Source organism: Calidris pugnax, unplaced genomic scaffold (assembly GCF_001431845.1).
Source record: "Calidris pugnax isolate Ruff unplaced genomic scaffold, ASM143184v1 scaffold178, whole genome shotgun sequence".
Classification (NCBI taxonomy): Eukaryota; Metazoa; Chordata; class Aves; order Charadriiformes; family Scolopacidae; genus Calidris; species Calidris pugnax.
The window spans coordinates 21495-41986 of record NW_015090986.1 but is presented as its reverse complement, the minus strand read 5'-3'; the positions used below and the strand labels follow the sequence as shown (position 1 = coordinate 41986).

The 20492-nt window shown below is 57.7% G+C and overlaps 3 protein-coding genes across 3 annotated transcripts; all 3 read right to left on the bottom strand.

The window, feature by feature from the left end:
* Positions 1-554: 554 nt before the first annotated feature.
* LOC106894906 (avidin-like) lies at positions 555-2618 on the bottom strand. Its single transcript, XM_014953902.1, has 4 exons — positions 2501-2618; positions 1771-1981; positions 1534-1666; positions 555-754 (listed from the first exon to the last, which is right to left on the bottom strand). The coding sequence occupies exons 1-4, from the start codon at positions 2570-2572 to the stop codon at positions 721-723; spliced, it is 450 nt and encodes a 149-aa protein (XP_014809388.1). The 5' UTR covers positions 2573-2618; the 3' UTR covers positions 555-720.
* Positions 2619-5637: 3019 nt separating this feature from the next.
* LOC106894901 (avidin-like) lies at positions 5638-7525 on the bottom strand. Its single transcript, XM_014953897.1, has 4 exons — positions 7454-7525; positions 6560-6773; positions 5985-6105; positions 5638-5737 (listed from the first exon to the last, which is right to left on the bottom strand). The coding sequence occupies exons 1-4, from the start codon at positions 7523-7525 to the stop codon at positions 5638-5640; spliced, it is 507 nt and encodes a 168-aa protein (XP_014809383.1).
* A 3029-nt stretch (positions 7526-10554) lies between these two features.
* On the bottom strand, positions 10555-12357 carry LOC106894900 (avidin-like). Its single transcript, XM_014953896.1, has 5 exons — positions 12215-12357; positions 11580-11699; positions 11260-11467; positions 10797-10917; positions 10555-10716 (listed from the first exon to the last, which is right to left on the bottom strand). The coding sequence occupies exons 1-5, from the start codon at positions 12287-12289 to the stop codon at positions 10683-10685; spliced, it is 558 nt and encodes a 185-aa protein (XP_014809382.1). The 5' UTR covers positions 12290-12357; the 3' UTR covers positions 10555-10682.
* Positions 12358-20492: the final 8135 nt, after the last annotated feature.

The window sequence follows — 20492 nt, the reverse complement described above, 5'->3', positions numbered from 1 at the left end:
TGGGATGGGCTGTTTGGGATCTTTCCCCGTTCCTGGGGTGGGAGGGGAGCTGGCAGCCGGCCGCCGCGCCACATCCGCCGGGGCTGGGAACGGGAGGCTGCCGGCTCTGCAAAAGCCATTTGCAGTCTCCCCCACCCGCCCCGTCCATTCGGGTGCCTGAGAAACTTCCTCTGCTCCGCTCGCACGGGGAGGGCGAGCTGCCTGCAGCCTGCCCTGCAGCCCTGGGACATGCTGCCCGTGGCATCCCACCGAGGATGTCCCTCATCCCGCCACCCGGACGCAGCCCAGGTCAGCCTGCACCCCCCTGGGGATGTTTGTGAGGGACCCCCCCAAGGGGTAGGTTACCCAGAGCAGGGCAGTAGGTTTGCAGGTTCCTGCACGCTGCCAGGGAGGGGACATGGGACAGCCCTCCATCCTTGGGGACCCTGCTGCCCTTGACGACGCTGCATGAAGCCTCCCCGCGGGAAGGTGGCTGTGGGGCAAGCCAAACCCCACGGGTCTGAGGCAGGGCAGAAAACAGCGCCAAGCTCTGCATCCCTGCAGAAACCCTTTATTTTGTAGCTGGTGCCCAGCCTTCATGCTGGGCTGAACTTGCCTGGGAAAGCATGAACCTGTGGGGTGAGAGCTGCTGAAATGCAGCACGTCAGCGCGGGCAGAGCCTGGCTGGGGGAACTGCCGTCTCCTTGCCGTCCTGGGCCTCCCGGATTTTCCCACTCGTCGTTATTTTATCCGGGTGAAAATGCTGGTGCCAATCCTGCAGGAAAGTCCAGGTCACTGTGGTTCACCCAGGTGGGGTCACCTACACTGTGGTGGTAGGTGCAGAGGGGAGATGTGATGCCAGGGACCGTGTCCCCTGCTGTCTTGCTGGATGCTGGTACCCAACAGCTCCAGCACCGTGTGGCAGAGGCTGCACCAGGTGCTGGCATCATGTCATAGAATCATGGAACCATAGAATGGTTCGGCTTGGGAGGGACTTTAAAGATCATCTAGTCCAGCCCTCCTGCAGTGAGGGAGGGCTACATTCCCTACAATTCCCACTAGCTCCATTGGGCCTGGTCTTGAATGCTTGCAGGGGTGGAGCATCCACAGCTTCCCTGGACAGCCTGTTCCAGTGTCTCACCACCCTCACAGTAAAGAGTTTCTTCCTAAAATCTAATCTAAATCTCCCCTCTTTCAGTTTAAAACTTTTTCCCCCTTGTCCTGTCTCTCCACTTCCCGATAAAGAGTCTCTCCCTATCTTTCCTGTAGGCCCCTTGACATCTGCAGGTCTCCCTGGAGCCTTCTCTATGTCTGCTGGGCAAAGTAGTAGGAGAGTCTTGAGGGGGTCTGTCCTGGGGTAAATTTCCTTGGGGCACACCCGGGATGCAGGAGGTGACTGGGTCAAGGGATGTTCCTTAGACCCTACTCGTTACTGGTGACAAACTCATTTCACCCTCCCAGTCCCAGCATGCCTTATCCTGTGGGATTTCTCCCTTCTCCAGCCCCGGGGTACAGGAAAGCTTGGCACAGCAGTGGCTGAGATCCAGCACTCACCGGGTGGCTTTCCAGTCCTCCTCGGGGCTCTCGGCAGCTTCTCGCAGAAGCCACAGGGCATGCAGGGTCTCCTCCCCATTGGTGTCCACGTAGCACTGGCCCAGGAAGACGGTTGTCCGGGCTGTCTCTGAGTCTGGAAGGGTCCAAAGTGGTGTGAATCAGGGTGGTGAAGCACAAACCCAGCCTCTGCGTCCTGCTGGCATCTCTGCTGCAAGGTGATGACCCTCTTCTCCCTACCTCGGAGCTGCCAGTGCACGGTGAAGGAGAAGGTTGGCTGTGGGACCAGCCTGGCGTCCTGCTGGGACCCTTCCAGTGGTGAGGTGAGGATTTCAGAGTCCCTGGTGGCAGGCCCCGGCAGGTAGGAACCAGAGAAGCTGCCATCCTTGCCAAGGACGGACACCACCATCCGGCAGCCGGTGTCGCTCCGCCAGGACCCGGAGAGGAGGCACTGCAAGGCCAGAGCTGTGACCAGGGGGGCATCCTGCTCCCACCCCACCACCCTGGCCCTGCCCAAGGATGGCTGCAGCCCTGGGGGACACACCACACACCCTGTGTGAAGCTGGTGCCACCGCCATCGCCACCTTGGCATGAGTGCCACCATGGCACTGATGGCCTTCAGTCCCACCACTGCTCTGGGCAGTTTGCTGCTGCCACCCCGGGGACAGTGGGTCCTCCCCATGCTGAAGGAGAGGGTCCACTGCTTTCCCTCCACGCTTGGTGGGAAACAGGGTTTCTCTGGGGCAGAGCTGTGTGTGATGGTCTCTCAAGGGATTCCCACAGCCAGGAACATCCTTGCAGGAGCGGTTCCTCCCTCCCAGCCTCTCCACAGCTTCCCTCAGCACTGCGTGGTGCTTGGTCCCACCAGCCCAGCCCCGGCTCCTTGCTGAGCACCATACCCCCAGCAGCAGCTTTTGGGGGGTCTAGCAGGGTGCCAGCAACACACCCCCTTCACCACCCGTCCCTGTACCTTCCTCTCCGCAGGGGAGACACATGCCACCAGGGCCAGGGCAAGCACCAGGGCAGAAGTTCTGCTCCCCATGGCTGTGGGGCTACCAAGTGCCCGGCACAGCTTCCTCCTGGCCCTGTGTCCCGGCCCCCTTTATAGGGCTGTAACCAGAGCCCCACAGGCACTGGGCTGGCAGTCGTGGGGTGGGTGGCAGGGTGGCCGGGTGCCAGGGACAGGACAGGCGAGGTGAGGAGGTCTGTGTGACCTGGGCAGCGCTGGAGGAACGTGGGGATGAGCACGGCTGAGCGGAGAGGAGGGGGTGTGGGCTTTTTTTTAAGGCACTGATAGCAGCAGGGAAACATCAACTGCCTGCCTGGGACGCAGGCTGGAAATTATTATCTTCTTAAACATTTAACTGATTCCTGCTTTGCCAGTCCCACTTGCCTGGCTAGGGTGTCACCCAGGGGGTACCAGGGCATCCTGGGCAGGGGCAAGCTTCAGTGGCTGCTCAGGAGGGAAGGCTCACCCTGTCTTCTGCTTCAGCAGCAACAGCATCTCCCCAGCACCTTCTGTATAACCACTGCTGATTGTGCTGCTTTTGCTTTTACAGGAGTCAGAGGAAGGAGTAACCCCCAAGGGGCACTGGGGTTCGAGGGACTGTGTTTGCCAAACACACCCAGCGATCTGACCAGCCTTGTATTTGCACCTCTTCCTTAGTTTTGCTGCTCTGAGGGCCTTTGGATGTACAAACCAGAGGCTGCGTTCCTGAGCTGCTTCTCTGCTTACTGCAGCACCTGGGGAGGGCATGGGGCTGTGGGCAACTGAAAATTAGGGTGAGATTAAATTGTGTCACAACGTACTGCCCTCAGGACAGCAGTGTCCTGTGGCAGCAGGGCTGCGGTGGGCGTATTATGTGGAGATGGTCACTGGGTGGCTGGGGGTGACCCAGAGGTACCCTGCCCATTGCCTGGACTAGAAGCTTGCAAAGCTCTCCTGCTTGTCCCAGCCTAAGATGGCATTTAAGAGGGGGCACCCCCCCCCACTGGCTGCTCACACTGCATCCCACTGCCATGTCTGTCGTGTCCCCATCACCACCCATCCCCGTACCTTCCTCTCCGCAGGGGCCATGCGTGCCACCAAGGCCAGGGTAAGGACCAGGGCGAAAGTGCTGCTCCCCATGGCCGTGGGGCTGAAGCACCCAGCACAGCTTCCTCCTGGCCCTGTGTCCCGGCCCCCTTTATAGGGCTGTAACCAGAGCCCCACAGGCACTGGGCTGGCAGCTGTGAGGTGGGTAGCAGGGTGGCCGGGTGCCAGGGACAGGAGGACAGGCGAGGTGAGGAGGTCTGTGTGACCTGGGCAGCGCTGGAGGAACGTGGGGATGAGCACGGCTGAGCGGAGAGGAGGGGGTGTGGGCTTTTTTTTAAGGCACTGATAGCAGCAGGGAAACATCAACTGCCTGCCTGGGACGCAGGCTGGAAATTATTATCTTCTTAAACATTTAACTGATTCCTGCTTTGCCAGTCCCACTTGCCTGGCTAGGGTGTCACCCAGGGGGTACCAGGGCATCCTGGGCAGGGGCAAGCTTCAGTGGCTGCTCAGGAGGGAAGGCTCACCCTGTCTTCTGCTTCAGCAGCAACAGCATCTCCCCAGCACCTTCTGTATAACCACTGCTGATTGTGCTGCTTTTGCTTTTACAGGAGTCAGAGGAAGGAGTAACCCCCAAGGGGCACTGGGGTTCGAGGGACTGTGTTTGCCAAACACACCCAGCGATCTGACCAGCCTTGTATTTGCACCTCTTCCTTAGTTTTGCTGCTCTGAGGGCCTTTGGATGTACAAACCAGAGGCTGCGTTCCTGAGCTGCTTCTCTGCTTACTGCAGCACCTGGGGAGGGCATGGGGCTGTGGGCAACTGAAAATTAGGGTGAGATTAAATTGTGTCACAACGTACTGCCCTCAGGACAGCAGTGTCCTGTGGCAGCAGGGCTGCGGTGGGCGTATTAGGGGTGGTGGGGTCCCACCCTGGGGTGCAATCGCTCAGTGCCCACCATGAGCCCCAGCTCACTCCAGGACCCCAATGCTGGTGCTGCTCAGTGCCTCTCCCTCTGGTCCAGATGGCTCCAAAGGCTGGGGTGAGCGGAAACCTCTCCTCTCCTGACACATCACTTTTCCTTGTTGCCTTTCACAGTCCCAAACTCATGGGCTTATCATAGGAGCCTGAGAAATTCCCCCCTTGGGGGATCTCTTACTCTTGTCCTGGGTGCCACGCTCCATCCTTCTGGCCTGACACCAGCCCCTGCCTTTCTGCCCTGTTTGGCAGGGACAAGCTGCCCTGTTTCAGCTGCCAGGGAGGTGGCAGCCACCACTCCGTGTCACGGCAGCGTGCACTGGCCTCACTGGGGCTGGGCCAGGCTCGGTGGACTGTACAGCTGGTGTGCTGGCATCCCTGGGGCTGCATCATATTTGTAACCCTTCTTCTGCAAGAGGCTTCATTTCCCTCCGTGGACCTGCCAGAAATGCTGTGTCGAAAGAGCTGACCAAGCTTGGCAGGTGTCCACAGAGGCAGATAGAGTGGCACTGCTGAAATGCAGCGGCAGAGAAGGGTAAAATCCCTGGTGGCAGCTCAGGAGGACATGATGGGATGGGATGGGGGCTTTAACTGTGCAGATTTTAGTTCAGGTGATGTGCAGCACAAAGGAAGTGCTTTACTGACATCTCGCACCTACCAATGCCGTTACCTCCATCACCCAGCCCTACAGGGAGTCCTAGGGCTGGCAGGGCATCTAGCTGAGATGGGTATGAAGGCACCACAAGGATGGTGGCTGGATTCAGGATGCCGACTCCGTGTCTGCCACCAGCAGGCAGCTGGGGAGTGATGATGCGGGGTGGAAGTTTGTGTTAGGATGAGGTGGGCAATAAGCCTGGGTAGTTGGATGGGAGTAACTTGAGGGGGATCCAGATGTCCCTGGTGAAGGACAGTGGTGAGTTCTCACTGCTGCAGGGGTACCCATGGGGACAGAAGCTGCCTCAGCAGGGGAGCGAAGGCAGTTTTTAAAAAAAGACAACCACAGCTGACATGACTTTAATTTATTTATTTTTTTTCTTATGTGAGCGGCTGGTTTTGTTTGCATTTGTTATTCAGGCTGCAGCTGAAACGTGCCATCATGGGGCAGATGAAGCTGTGTCCTCACAGGATGAAGACAAGCTTGGCAGGATCTTTCCTTTTGGGGTGCGTTTGCGCGTGAAGACGTTTCTGCCCACCCTGTGGGAAGCAGAGAGTTCCTGTGGGATGACCTGCAGACACAACCCACTTGGGGCTCTGCCTTTATGTCCCCAACTTGCCCCAAGCAGCTGCTGGATGCCCCTGGCCAGGGCAAGCCCCTACAAGGAGGCATTGACACCCCAGTTGCAAACCCTGTGGGGTTCCCAGGGTTGGTCCCCTCACCCAGGGGGATGCTTGTCCTTAGGGGTCCTGGGGAGAGTCACTGTCTCCCATGTCCCCCCACTACCTTGTGGCTTTCCAGTCTTCCTCCAGGGACCCGACAGCTTCGCGCAGCAGCCACATGGTGGTCAGCGTCTCCTTCCCGCCTGTGTCCAAGAAGCACTGCCCCGCAAAGGCCGTGGTGGCATCTGTGGGAAGGGCTTGCTGGGAGGATCAATGGGGATGCACCCACACACGCTGCCTGCTTCCCCTTCTCCGAGGTCCTCCTGGCCACAGCCGTATTTCCACTCCAACATCCACACACCCACTCAACCCACTCTGGGGGGTCCTGCCCTTCCTCAGCAGCTCCCTCGGGTGAGCCAGGCTCTGCACCACTGCATCCTCCGAGGATTAATGGGGTCCAGACCCACCATGGGCACCTCAGACTGCCTGGGAGGGATGGGTGCAAAGACTCTGGGCAAGGAGAGGCTGCCTCGTGAGAGCCCAGCACTGCCCTTTAGCCCCACGGCGGGGCCGACACTGCTGCCTCCTCCTGCTTAGCTGCACCAAAGCATCACCCAGCAGAACTTCCAGCAAGGAGCCAAAATCCTGCTGGCTACCCACGTGGCTCCCAGTGCCCACCCTGGGTGTCCCAGCACTTACTGGAGAACTTGTCCCAGCGCACGGTGAAGGCGAAGGTGGGCCAGCCCCCCTCACTGGGCTGCTGCTGGGCGCCTGTCAGGAGGGAGGCACGGGCGCAGCCACCGGCGAGGGTGACCTGTGTGAGGTACTTCCCCTGGAACTCCCCGTTGTCTCTCACTGCTGAAATCTCCATCAGCGAGTCCTGCTCGTTCCTCCACAGCCCACGGAGCTGGCACTGAAGAGACACCACAGTGGCCCCTCTGCCCCTGCGCGTGGCACAGAGGGGACCCCATCCCTCCCACTGGAGCTGTGAGCCCTGCTATGAGTGTCATTGTGGAGCACAGCTCTCCTTGTCCCCACTTTGAAGAAATGGTCCCCCAGGTGCTGCCAGCTGCTGAGTGGATGGTGCAGCCCTGGCCAGCGCGTCCCAGCCCAGAGGTGTGCACGGTGCCCCGGGGCACAGACCGCAGGGGAAGGGATGCCCTGTATGTGGTCCCCCTGGGCACACATCCCGTGGGAGGGGATGCCCTGTGCATGGTACCCCGGGACACAGACCCTGTAGGGTGGGATGCCCCATGAACAGTGTCCTGAGCACGGATCCCATGGGAGGGGATGCCCTGTGCGCAGCCCTCATGGGAAGGGATGCCCCACGAGTGGTAACCCTGGGCACAGACCCTGCAGGATGCTTCACGTGTGGGTGCCCCTGTGGGAACAAAGCTTTGTGGAGATGGTCACTGGGTGGCTGGGGGTGACCCAGAGGTACCCTGCCCATTGCCTGGACTAGAAGCTTGCAAAGCTCTCCTGCTTGTCCCAGCCTAAGATGGCATTTAAGAGGGGGCACCCCCCCCCACTGGCTGCTCACACTGCATCCCACTGCCATGTCTGTCGTGTCCCCATCACCACCCATCCCCGTACCTTCCTCTCCGCAGGGGCCACGCGTGCCACCAAGGCCAGGGTAAGGACCAGGGCGAAAGTGCTGCTCCCCATGGCCGTGGGGCTGAAGCACCCAGCACAGCTTCCTCCTGGCCCTGTGTCCCAGCCCCCTTTATAGGGCTGTAACCAGAGCCCCACAGGCACTGGGCTGGCAGCTGTGAGGTGGGTGGCAGGGTGGCCGGGTGCCAGGGACAGGAGGACAGGCGAGGTGAGGAGGTCTGTGTGACCTGGGCAACACTGGAGGAACATAGGGATGAGCACGGCTGAGCAGAGAGGAGGGGGTTCTGGGATGGTTTGCACATCCACGATCCAAGAGGCTCTGCCAGCCCATTCCTTGCTGCACAACAGAGTCCCTGGGGTGGGCATAGGCTGGCACTGCCCCACTGCCACCGTCCCAGCACTGCCATCCAAACACAGTGCTGCAGCAAGCACAGCCAGACCAGCTCCTCTCTGCTGCACTGAAGGATATCTCTCCTGCTGGGTGAATGTGTGTGTCACTGCTGGTGCTGCAGGGGAAGACAGAGCTAGCACCTGGCTGTGTCCAGTTGAGGAAGGTTCTCTGTGGCCCCCGTCCTGCACAGGGGATGAGCATCTGCTTCCAGCATCCTCCAGAGACACATCTGCCCCAGGTTTGAAGACACCAGGAGGGCCGCTCTCCTCTTCCCAGGGAGCAGGATGTGGTGATGCCCGTGTGCAAATTGCACTTTGGTTTTAATTATAAAATTATAGTAGATGCCTTCAGCTCTCATCCCAGGAGCTTGCTCCAAAAGGCCTTCAGAGTCCCATCACCACTCTTCCTCACTTGCTGCCCAGATGGCTCCCAGCATCAGTACCCATGCCCAGGGCTCAACTCCCCTGTGGTCTCCATGCTGCTCCCACGGGTGCAGCCCCAGCACAGAGCAGGGGTGGAGAAGTGAGATGTTCAGTGTTCAGACATCTGTAAAGAGTCAATAGGAACAATCCCTGCAGAAATCATCATCTAGGACAGTCTTCTGCACGTGGTTAAGACAGGTAAGTGGTGTTTTCCCTGTAGCTGAGATAAACAGTAGTGAAGGATCATGCATACTCTGGAACACAGCCAACAGCTGGAGAAGACCTGAGCAGGGAGAGGTTTGGGGAGTCTCACCTGACCCTACTGGAGGTGCTGCTGCAAAGACCCCTGCAATGGGGACTCCCTCTCTGTTCAGAGAGTGACTGACTGATTCCCCATGTGAGTATTACCTGATGTCAAGATCCCAATAAGTTAGTTTTTCTTTTTTCAACCAATACACAACCCCCTGTGCAACCGATACACTATCTCCTGGGCAACACAGACACGGCAGCAGAGACATGCTGCCTGTGGTTGCAAGGTGCCTCCTGCCTCCTCCAGCTCCCCATGCCTCTGAAAGTGTTAATGGTGCATGAATGACCATGACCAAGGCTTACCATGCAGCAGCAACAGATGGTTTACCTCCTGGAGGGAGGTCTGTGGCAGGGCTGCAGGGCTCACCTCCGCTGTGCTGATGCTGTGCTGATGTGCCCGAGCTGGAAGGAGTAGAATAGTTCTGGGTTTGTGGCTCAGAGGGGCAGAGAAGACACGAGCACAACAGGCAGGTGTCAAGGCTGGGTAAAATCCAGTGCTGATAAATGCCCAACACCCACAGGGAAGCATCCTGAGCCACAGATGCCCCCCAACACCTGCAGGCACCCATGGCACACCAGGATCTGTCGCCTGCAACCGAGATGCTGGATGTGTCATGGCTTTGCTGAGTGCCCTGAGATAGGACTGGCTTTGCAAACAACCCTGCCAGCCCATGCCCACTGCATTTCTCATCGGCACTGTGGCTGCCTGCAAGGGTTGGCTCAAACCGTGGTCAGCACTGCCCCCATGCTAGAGCACCCCAGGACTGCTGCACAGCTCTGGGGAGACCTCTCCAGGAGAGATGCTGAACAAGAAGGCAGGAGGATGCATGCAGTGAGGCTGTGGGCTTAGTGGAATGTCTCGCTGCTGAGCCAACCACACTTGGGGGTGAGGGCAGAGTCCTGTAGTCCCTCTGCCACCCTCTTTCTTAACTCTCAGGTTCCTCTAAAGCAAGTAAAAGGCTGCACAGACCGAAGGACATGGTAGTAGTAGAGGGCTGGTGCAAAGGCACTCTGCTCAGAAAGGCTGCCAGGCAACTGAAAAAGCTGGAGAAATTCCAGGGAGGCACCGAGAAGGAAATATAGCAGCATTGCTGCAGAAGCAGAAGACGGACCCAAGAGAGGAAAATGTGAAAAGCAAACTACATGCAAGTCTGCAGCGAGGTGGGCTAAAACACAGAGCAGGTAGAAAAATTGCTAAAGGCACCGATGCTGTTAGCAAAGCTCTCCCACAGCATTCATGGCAGGAAAACCAGGGCAGCAGCGGGAGGTGGCATCCCCACCAGCCCACTCCTGCCTTTGGGCTCCTCAAAGCCCTGGCAAGGTGCAACGAGGCGGGTGCAGCATCATCTGGCGCTGTTCTGAGACTGGACAGCTTGAGGACCAAGTTTCAGATTCAGACCCTGGAGCTGAGTTTCCTGGAAATCATTTGTTTCAGCTGAGAGGGCTGAACTCATTACAGTGAGTGACAAAGTACAGCAAGGCAGGGCTTTAGGGCTGGGTTTGCAGGAAATCCCCTTTCCAGTAAATCACACACATTTCCCTAGGAAGAGTTTTGGGGCTTGATGTGCTGCAGCTAGCTGTGCTGTGCTGCGGATGTGGAGCAGAGGAGTGTGGTCACAGCCAGGACCCTTCACCTGCCTGTCTGAGGGCTTCCTCAGAGGTGGGGGGCTTTTTGGGGTGCAGAAGCATCCCTCAGCTTACCCTCCCATCATGCTCGCCAGGTACTAAGCAGAGAAGAGCTAGTGCTGACCTGTGCTTGGTGTCAGAGGATCACTTTGGGGATACACCATCCCATTTGGGTTGGAAAAGCTTTTTTCCCATTTTGGCTCTTTTGAGGCCAGCCTTCTCCTGGAGCAACGGGGTGAGAGTTTCACCCCCACACCCCACCACAGTGCTTTAGCCCAGCTTCCCCAGGACACATACACAGACTACACCGTGGATCCAAATGCACAGCAACAAAGTTGGATTTAAAGGAAAAAACTTTATTTTTTGGGGGAGTATCTTCACATAGAGCTGATAGCACCCCTCATGCTGGTAAACACTGAGTCTTCCAAGTCCCACTGAGATGAGAGGCTTCCCCCTTCTCCTTTCAGCCCAGCCGAGTGAAGACGTTGTGGCCAGTCCTGTGGGGAAGCAGAAGCCCATTGGTGCCCAGCCAGTGGAGAAACAGGGGTCTCAGCCAGCTGGGTGTCCAATGGCTCACCTGGTGGCTTTCCAGTCACTGGGCAGAGAGTCAACCTTCTCCCGCAGCAGCCAGGTGGACTGCAGGACCTCCTCCCCACCTTCTCCAGCAAAGCACTGGCCCGTGAAGACAGCTGTGGAGTCTGGGGGAGTAGTGGCTGTTAGCACCCCAGCGGGACCCCAGCCGCTTTTGGGCCAGTGGGTTTAATGCTCACGGAGCCCAAGGGGGTTGCCCCAGATGTTTGCAGGGAAATGCTCCACAGCAGAGATGCTGTCAATGCAAGTCTCGATGCTGCCTAGCCCAAACAGTGTTTCAGGAGGTGTCCTGCTGTCTGCAGACACCGTCCAGAGTGGGGAGAGATTAGAGAAGGACAGACTGGGGACAGGAGAGGGGACAGAGGGATTGGAGTGGGCACTGGGAGCCTAAGATCCCTTCCCCCATCCTACCACCCCACCAAGGCACGGCTGTCGCTGCAGCTACTGACCAGAAAACTTCCAGTTTACAGTGAAGCCAAAGGTACATTGCCCATCTTCATCCAAGTGCTGGGAGCCAATCAGGGGGGATGGCTCAATGGGTTTCTGGGCACTGGACACAGCAGTGTGGTACTCGCCAGAGAAGTTTCCCAGGTTGTCAACCTTAGACACAAGCATCTTGGAGCCCAAGTCATTCTTCCACCAGCCAGTCAGGTCACACTGCAGGGAGATGAGCAGACAAGTCCCCAGGGCTGCCTGCACACAGCCCCTGCCCCATGGGCTAAGCCCCCTGCCCATGCCCTCCTGACAGCCACAGAGTGCTGGCACTCACCTTGGTCTTCCTTGTGGGGTGTTTCTTCTCATAACTTGGCCACCACTTGGTGTTGTTTGCCTTTGCCTCCTTCGTACTGGCATTTTCCCCCTTGGGGATCTCGGCTGCTTGGCAGAGCAACTTGGAAAAGAGGGGGAAAACACAGGGGCAAGCTATGGGCAGCAGCACAGCAGGGTGCCTCCAGAGCCCAGAGAGAGCTCAGGCACTTGTTTTTTAAGAGACGTGATTTATAAAGTGGATGACGTCTCAGCCACCTCAGGAGGACCAAAAGCTGGGGTGGGCTGAGCGGGGGCCCCCTGCGCCAGGGGAGGGATTGTCATGTGCACCCCTCCCGGGGGACACGGAGAACCTCGGGGTGTTTCACCCCCCCCGGAGCACCTCCCTCACCGGGAGCTCCCTCGGTGTCCCCCCTCCTCAGGCAGGGAGTCCCCCTGCGGCTGGGGATACCCGTCGGGGGTGGATTTCTCACTCGTGCCCCTCCCCGCAACCTGGGACCCCCACGCGTGTCTCCCGTGCAACCTGCCCCCCGGAACCTGGGACCCCCACGCGTGTCCCCCGTGCAGCCTGCCCCCCGGCACCGAGTTTCCCACGCGTGTCTCCCCGGCAGGCTCTCTCACGCGTGTCCCCGCTCCCACCTGGCTCCCCGTCGCGGCCGCGGCCAGGGCCCCCCCGGCGGGCAGGGCGAGCACGGAGAGGAAGAAGCGGCTCATCGGGCTGCGGCGGCGAAACCGAATCCCGCCGCGACGCTGCGCCGGGCTCTTTATAGAGCGGCTCCCACTCGAGACTGCTTCCCGTAAATTCGCGGGTGGCGCCGGCAGGAAGGATGAATAGGGCGAAGGCTTAAGGACAGGCACAGGGGCGGGGAGGGGGATGGGGACAGGGATGGGGATGAGGACGGACAGGGGGATAGGGGTGGAGAAGGGGAACGAGATGGAGGGAGGGACAGGGATGGGCATGGAGCTGAGGACTTAGGACTGACTGGAGGTGCCCCCTGATATGGCCCAGCCTGGGGGTCCCTGGCCTGGGTGCCACTGTCCCCTAGCTGAGGGCTCTCTCTGGGCTTCAGGCCCACCCTGCAGGAACCCCTGCACCCCAAACTGCCCCTGCTCACTGAGGGGAGGGAGGGACAGAAGGAGAGGGAGTCAGGAGGGCACGGCAAGGCGAGGTCCACCCCAAGAGGCACAGGAAAAGCCCAGGGCAGTGCGGGCCAGAGCGTGGTCCTGGGCCATGAGCAGAGGGAGAGCAGTGAGTGTCAGGGCAGGATGCGGCCAGGTTGGGCTGTGGCTGCAGGGGAGCAGGAGAGCTGAGGAAGGCTCAAGGACGGGGACATGTGGGAAGCGGGCCGGGGTCGGGGGTGTTTGGAGCAGCTGCAGACTGTGGCTCAGGGGGTGGTGGCAGTGACACTAGTTTGATTAACTGTGTTCTCCTCTCCAAAGAGTCCCACGCAGCACTAGTAGCTCAGCACTAGTAGCTAAAGTAGCGGAAGCCCTTGGCTGCAAGAGCAACTCTCCATGCACCCGGGCCGGAGCAGTGTTTCAGGGCACCTGGCCCAGCCTGGGGGTCCCTGGCCTGGGTGCCACTCTCCCCTGGCTGAGGGCTCTCTCTGGGCTTCAGGCCCACCCTGCAGGAGCCCCTGCACCCCAAACTGCCCCTGCTCACTGCAGGGGAGGGAGGGACAGAAGGAGAGGGAGTCAGGAGGGCAGGGCAAGGCGAGGTCCACCCCAAGAGGCACAGGAAAAGCCCAGGGCAGTGCGGGCCAGAGCGTGGTCCTGGGCCATGAGCAGAGGGAGAGCAGTGAGTGTCAGGGCAGGATGCGGCCAGGTTGGGCTGTGGCTGCAGGGGAGCAGGAGAGCTGAGGAAGGCTCAAGGACGGGGACATGTGGGAAGCGGGCCGGGGTCGGGGGTGTTTGGAGCAGCTGCAGACTGTGGCTCAGGGGGTGGTGGCAGTGACACTATCAGTGCTGGCTTCCTGTAAACCCCATGGTTTTGCTTTCTGTCTCCGTTCCCTCGTTTACCGAGCAGGCTCCTCACATCATGCACTATCCTGTGGGCTGCCTTCTCAGGACACCTCAAGAAACAGGAACTTTGCTGACATAGGGGTGATAAAAAGACAAAAATACTTACTCTCTGGGGCTCCCTCACAGGTCTTGGTTGCCCTGCAACACTTGGTGGTCTCTCCCCACCAGGGCTCCCAGCCTCATCTCCCACTCCCAGTGGGGTCCCGAGGCTTCACCCTCCCAGACCAAATGGAGAGGCGTTTGGGAACCCCCTCGTGCTGCTGGTGCCAGCCACAGCGGGTGTTTGGGGAGGGGGAGCGTGAGAACAAGCCCAGGGTAGTCAGGGCAGCACCAAGGGTGCCAGTGTGCATGCATGTGACACTTTCCCAGGCACAGTGTGCTCGCTGTCCCAAAGACCCTGCCCCATCCCACAGCCTCTTCCCCCGGCAGCGCTGCAGCCCCCAGGCAGCACCCACTTCGAGCCTTTTGTTCCTGGGATGCTGTGCCAGCCCAGCACAATGTTTGTGGCCGAGGGGCTGCGTGCTCCCGCTGTGCCCTGCTGTGCCACCCCAGTGCAGTGTGTGTGGCCAAGGGGGCTGCCAGCTCTGGCTGTGCTGTTACTGGGGATGGTGTTAGTCCCCCACACCACAGAATCACAGAATCACCATGGTTGGAAGGTTGGAAGGATGTGAGATCATCGAGTCCAATCTCAAAAAAAACCCCCAAAAACCCACCAAAAACCAAAACAAAAACCACAACACCTCACCACATCACACCCACCCACAAAACAATAATCTTGGGCACTAGAGCATGCCCTGAAGAGCCATGTCTACATGTTTCTTAAATACCCCCAGGGATGGTGACTCCACCACCTCCCTGGGCAGGCTGTTCCAGTGCCTGACCACTCTCTCAGTAAAGTAATTCTTCCTAATATCTAATCTAAACCTCCCCTGCCACAACTTTAGACCATTTCCTCTGGTCCTGTCATTATTCCCTGGGTAGAAGAGGCCAACACCCACCTCTCTACACCTTCCTTTCAGGCAGTTGTAGAGGGCAATGAGGGACTGCATTTCCAGCTACTCCCTGGGTGCATATATGGGACAGGGCTGGATGCCAGCCCCCACAGAGGGGGACATGGTCATGAGCTGGGAGCCCAGGGTGTTGGTGTGGTCCAAAGTCCAAGCTCAGTGCTGGAGGGACCAGGGGAGGGCACACTGTAGGAGAAGATCAGGTTCAAGACCATCTAAGAAACCAGAAAGTGCGTTAAGTCCATGGGACCTGATGAAATCTATCCACGGGTCCTGAAGGATCTGGTGAATGAAGTTGCTAAGTCACTTTCTATTATATTTGAAAAGTCATGGCAGTGTGGCAGTGAAGTTCCCACTGTCTGGAAAAGGAGAAACATAACTTCTGTTTTCAAAAAGGAAAAAAGGAAGACTGGGGAACTGCAGGCCATTCAGTCTCACCTCTGTTCCTGGCAAGATCATGGAGCAGAACTTCCTGGAATCTCTGCTAAGTCATGTGGAAAATAAGGAGGTGATTGGTGACAGCCAGCACGACTTCACCAGGGGCAAGTCATGCCTGACAAACTTGGTAGACTCTTGGTAGAGCATTGGTAGATAAGAGGAGAGCAAGAGATGTCATCTGCCTGGACTTACACAAAGCGTTTCACACTGTCCCATGTGACATCCTGGTCTCTAAATTGGACAGGAATGAATTGGATGGATGGACTAGTCAGTAGATAAGGAACTGGCTGGCTGGTCACATTCAAAGAGTTACAGTCAATAGCTCAGTGTCCAAGTGGAAGCCAGTGATGAGTGGGGTTGGGTTCAGGGACCAGTGCTGTTTAACGTCTTTATTGGAGACATGGACAGTGGGATAGAGTGCACCCTCAGCAAGTTTCTGGATGACATCAAGCTGTGTGGCTCTGGTGGAGGGAAGGACATGCTGGAAGGAAGGGATGCCATCCAGAGGGACCTGAACAGGGTTGAGAGGTGGGCCCATGCAAACCTCATGAAGTTCAACGAAGCCACATGCAAGGTCCTGCACCTGGGTCATGGCAATCCCAATGACAAATACAGACTGGGCACAGAATGGATAGATAACAGTACTGAGGAGAGGACTTCGGGGTGCTGATAGATGAGAAACTCAACATGAGCCAGCAATGTGCCCTCACAGCCTGGAAAGCCAACCACATCCTGGGCTGCATCAAAAGCAACATGGCCAGCAGGTTGAGGGGGGCCATTCTGCCCCTCTACTCCCTTCTGGTAAGATCCCACCTGGAGTACTGAGTCTAACTCTGGAGTCCTCAGCACCAAAAGGACGTGGACCTGTTGGAATGGGACCTGAGAAGGGCCACAAATGATCCAAGGGCTGGAGAACCTCTACTATGAGGATAGGCTGAGGGAGTTGGGGTTTTTCATCCTGGAGAAGGCTCCAGAAAGATCTTCCAGTACTTAAAGGGCGCCTACAGGAGAGATGGGGAGGGAATCTTGATCAGGGAGTGTAGCGATAAGACATGGGGTAATCGTTTTAAACTGAAAGAAGGGAGATTTAGATTAGATAACAGGAATAAATTCTTGACTGTGAGGGTGCCCAGGGAAATTGTGGATGCCCCATCCCTGGAAGTGTTCAAGGCCAGGCTGGATGGGGCTTTGAGCAATCTGGTCTAGTGGGAGGTGTCCCTGCCCATGGCAGGGGGGTGGAACTCAATGATCTTTAAGGTCCCTTCCAACTCTAACCATTCTATGATTTTATGACCTGCGCCTCCAGGGGCAGTCACTGGGCAGAGTGGGTGGCTAAGGCCTGATACTGGAGGGATCCCTGCTGTGTATGTGTACATTTGTATGTATTTCCTGCTTCCTGGCTGTCACCCCATCAGCCAGAGGGTGGAACAGGAGAAGGCTCCTTTCAGATGCTCAAATGCACAGGACAATGTCGCCTGTACATTAAGCTTATCAGTTCTTTAAGCCAGAAAACAAACACAGAGGTGAAACAAGGGCCCAGGGCCCTTTGCACAGCCGTGTCTAACACGTGAACTCATTGATTCATCACCTCAGCAACTCATGACATTTCTAACTCGCAAATTCCTGAATCCGTAACACAACAGTTCCTAATGCAGGTGGTCCTGGGCATCTCAGGAAGAAGCCGTGGGGGCAGGGGAGGCACAAAGGGCTCCAAGAGGGGTGCTGCCTGGGGGCTGCAGGGCTGCCGGGGGAAGGGGCTGTGGGATGGGGCAGGGTCTTTGCGGCAGCGAGCACACAGCGCCCTGGGAAAAGGTCAGGGCTGTCCATCAGCCTCTTTCTCTTAGAGCATGCCCCTCTTTGCCCAGCCTTCCCCAGCTTCTGCTCCACTCTCTCCTTCCCTGCTGGGCGCTGGGGCTGCTTTCAGCCCCCACAGCTCCTGGAGAGTGCATGGACCAGAGCCTACGCAGGGTACACCTGCACCGGCCAAGCCACGCTGGCTGACATGCCTGATGCTTCAGCTTTCCATCAAAAGGCAGTTCTGCATCTTCAGAATCTTTTCAGCGATGCCCTCCAACAGGACAAGGTGCAATGGGCAAATCAGGAACACAGAAAATTCCATCTCAACATGAGGAAAAACACTTGACTTAGAGGATGCCAGAGGACTGGAACAGGCTGCCCAGAGAGAGAATGGAGTCGCCTCTGGGGTATTCAAAACCCACCTGGATGTGTTTCTGTCCAACCTGTTTTGGGTAAATTTGGCAGAGCGTTGGTGGGGGTCAGCGAAAGGCCGAAATGCAGTACTTGAGCAGAGTCCTCACCGGCGCCGAGTACGGTGTGATGGTTACTTTCCCAGTCCTGCTGGACACACCATTCCGCTCACGGCCAGAGGACTGGAACAGGCTGCCCAGAGAGAGAATGGAGTCGCCTCTGGGGTATTCAAAACCCACCTGGATGTGTTTCTGTCCAACCTGTTTTGGGTAAATTTGGCAGAGCGTTGGTGGGGGTCAGCGAAAGGCCGAAATGCAGTACTTGAGCAGAGTCCTCACCGGCGCCGAGTACGGTGTGATGGTTACTTTCCCAGTCCTGCTGGACACACCATTCCGCTCACGGGCCAGGTTGCTATTGCCCTTCCTGGCCACCTGGTCTCACTGCTGGCTCATATTCAGCTGCTGCTGACCAACACCCCCAGGTCTTTTCTGCCAGGAAGCTCTCCAGCCACTCTTCTCCAGGCCTGTGGCGTTCATGGGGTTGTTGTGACCCAGAGTGCAGAACCCGGCCTTCTTGAACCTGAGACCACTGGCCTTGGCCCATCAATCCAGACTGTCCAGATCCCTCTGCAGAGCCTTTCCACCCTCCAGCAGATCAAGACTCTTACCCAATTTAGTGTCATCTGGAAGCTTACGGAGGGTGCACTTGATTCCCTTGCCCAGGATGTTGATCAAGATATTAAAGAGAACAGGCCCCAGGAGTGAGCCCTGGGGAACACCACCCAGGACCGGCCACCAGGTGTATTTAACTCCGTTTACCACATCCCTTTTGGCCCAGCCATCCAGCCAATTTTTTACTCACTGAAGTGTACATCCATCCAAGCCATGAACAGTCAGCTTCTCCCAGAGTATGCTGTGGTAAACAGTGAAAGGCTTTGCTAAAGTCCAGGTACACAACATCCACAGCCTTTCCCTTGTCCTCTAAGTGTGCCACCTTGTAGTAGAATAGGTGTCTTCCAAATAAAATTGCTTGAACTTGTAGTCAAGTAGGATTGAAATGGCCCGAATTTTTAGGAATAGCACTATGGGATATTACTAATAGGCCTCAACAATGTCTAGGGTTGTCACCAGCAGAACCGGTGTCTGGCAGGCACTTGGCTGTACCTGGGACTTTTATCCCCACTCGGACCAGCCTCGTAGGTGGAGATGAACGCGTTCCAAGTTTCTTTAGGGGATACAAAAAACATCTACAAGTAAATAGGGCACAAACCAGATGGGTTCAACCAGTACCCACTGGAACGCAAGTACAGGATATCCAGCCTGGAGATAAGATAGAAGGATAAAATTCCACTCTTGCCAAAGTAATTTGCACCCTCAATTGAGTGGGGGCATACACTGTGTCATTAACTTCTTCCTTCGCTGTTATGCTTGCAGAGCAGGATTCACAACTAATGTTAAATGACCGCCCAAAGAACATCAGTTAGGTTGACCATTATTGACTCTGCAAGACTCATTGGAATCCAAGAACAAATTCTTCAAGGACTCGAAAAAGCACTAAACAGCAAACGAAGGAATTCCTAACACAGGGAAAACTGCTAGGATGTTCTCTTTCAGCAAGAACTCCGGCCTCGCCACTACTAGTGTAGGCGAGTACGCCATCAGACCAGAAATGGTCTTAGGAAAGGTCTTAGGAAAGGGGTTCCATCCCTGGAAGCGCTCAAGGCCAGGCTGGAGGGGGCTTTGAGCAAGCTGGTCTGGTGGGAGGTGTCCATGCCCATGGCAGGGGGGATGTAACTTGCTGATTATTAAGGTCCCTTCCAACCCTAACCATTCTATGCTTCTATGCTTCTAGTATCTTTATCGATGTCCCGGAGGAAGGGAGGGCGTGCACCCTGAGGAAGCTTGCAGATGACAGCAATTGTTCAGGAGTGTGCATGTGCTGGAGGGTGGGAAGGCTCTGCAGAGGGATCTGGACAGGCTGGACTGACGGTGCGAGGCCAATGGTGTGAGGTTCAACAAGGCCAAGTGCTGGGTCCTGCACTTGGGTCACCACAAGCCCATGAAGGCCTCAGACTGTGGGAAGAGTGGCTGGAGAGCTGCCTGGTGGAGAAGGACCTGGCACCAGCACCAGGTGGCCCAAGGATGGCATTGACCAGGAGATGGTGAGGAGCTCCTCCCTTGCTGGGGTCTTAGCCATGTGGGTGGCAGCAGCCTGGGATGAACCGGCGCATCGGCCATGGTGGGGGATGGCACAGCCTCCCGCCCATCAGGCTGTGGGAAGCCACCACCTCTGCGCAGCAGCATGGGCGCAGCAGCTCTGGCCATCCTGGCCACCGGCGAGCTGAGGCTGCCTGCAGCGCCAGCGGTCGTCACTGCCAGGGCACTCAGCGGGACACCTTTTCTCTCCCTCTCTCCCTCAGCTCTTTGGGAGTCCCTTTCTCCAGCCTGAGAGGGAGGAGTTCGTCTTCACCATCTTGAAAAACATGGCAAAGCACCCAAGGCTCTTTGATGCGGGGCTGGTTGCCAAGATGCTGGAGATGGTGCTGAGAGGCTCGCACTCCTGGCTGATGAGGGTAGGCAGCGTGGAGCTGGACTGGCCTGGGCACGCGCCCTGCAGGGGCCGTTCCCCCCGCCCCAAGCCCAGGGCTTGGGAGCGCCCGAGGTTTGGCCGTTGAGGCCAGGAAAGGGTGGTGGGAGGGAAGCAGTTCTTGGTGGCAGCGGGGGCCGTGCTCCACGCTCCAACCCGCTCTATCTCGCTGCCTCCGCCAGATGGACGAGCTGGTGCAGACCATCCACGGGCAGCTGGGCTGTGTCAGCCGGAGGCCACTCCAGGACATCCTGAGGAGGACCCTTCTGCAAGCGGCCAGCTTGGACCCACGGAAGATGACCACCAGCCTGCTGCGGATTTCCCTGCTCGGTGACAAGTAGGTAGCCTGTCAGGCTTGGGGGCAGCTCAGGACCTGCCAGGTGTGCCCAGGCAGGAGGGCCAGCTGGAGGCCGAGGTGGCCCCGCTGACAGTGTGCTCTGTCTCCACAGCACTGCCAGGGCCATGTGGAACACGCTGGCCCGCCAGCCCTGCCTCGTGGGCGACATGCTGAGGACGCTGCTGCTGGCCTGTGACCAATGCATCAGGCGGTACAGCATCAGCGGAGACTACAGCTGCCGAGACTTCCTGGCCGTGAGTGTCTGGACGAGGCTTGCTCCTTCAAGTTTGGGGCTGAGCGCCCCTCTCCAGCTCCTCCT

What these genes read in the sequence shown, in the direction of transcription:
- LOC106894901 (XM_014953897.1), bottom strand. Translation starts at nt 7,525, where the DNA reads ATGGGGAGCAGCACTTTCGCCCTGGTCCTTACCCTGGCCTTGGTGGCA. An exon ending in TGGCCCCTGCGGAGAGGAAG is followed by an intron (nt 6,774 to 7,453) that starts GTACGGGGATGG and finishes GTGTCTCTTCAG; the next exon opens with TGCCAGCTCCGTGGGCTGTG. An exon ending in GAAGACTGGAAAGCCACAAG is followed by an intron (nt 5,738 to 5,984) that starts GTAGTGGGGGGA and finishes TGCTTCCCACAG; the next exon opens with GGTGGGCAGAAACGTCTTCA.
- LOC106894900 (XM_014953896.1), bottom strand. Translation starts at nt 12,289, where the DNA reads ATGAGCCGCTTCTTCCTCTCCGTGCTCGCCCTGCCCGCCGGGGGGGCC. An exon ending in CGGCCGCGACGGGGAGCCAG is followed by an intron (nt 11,700 to 12,214) that starts GTGGGAGCGGGG and finishes CTCTTTTCCAAG; the next exon opens with TTGCTCTGCCAAGCAGCCGA. An exon ending in ACCCCACAAGGAAGACCAAG is followed by an intron (nt 11,468 to 11,579) that starts GTGAGTGCCAGC and finishes ATCTCCCTGCAG; the next exon opens with TGTGACCTGACTGGCTGGTG.
- LOC106894906 (XM_014953902.1), bottom strand. Translation starts at nt 2,572, where the DNA reads ATGGGGAGCAGAACTTCTGCCCTGGTGCTTGCCCTGGCCCTGGTGGCA. An exon ending in TCTCCCCTGCGGAGAGGAAG is followed by an intron (nt 1,982 to 2,500) that starts GTACAGGGACGG and finishes CTGGCCTTGCAG; the next exon opens with TGCCTCCTCTCCGGGTCCTG. An exon ending in CGTGCACTGGCAGCTCCGAG is followed by an intron (nt 1,667 to 1,770) that starts GTAGGGAGAAGA and finishes GGACCCTTCCAG; the next exon opens with ACTCAGAGACAGCCCGGACA.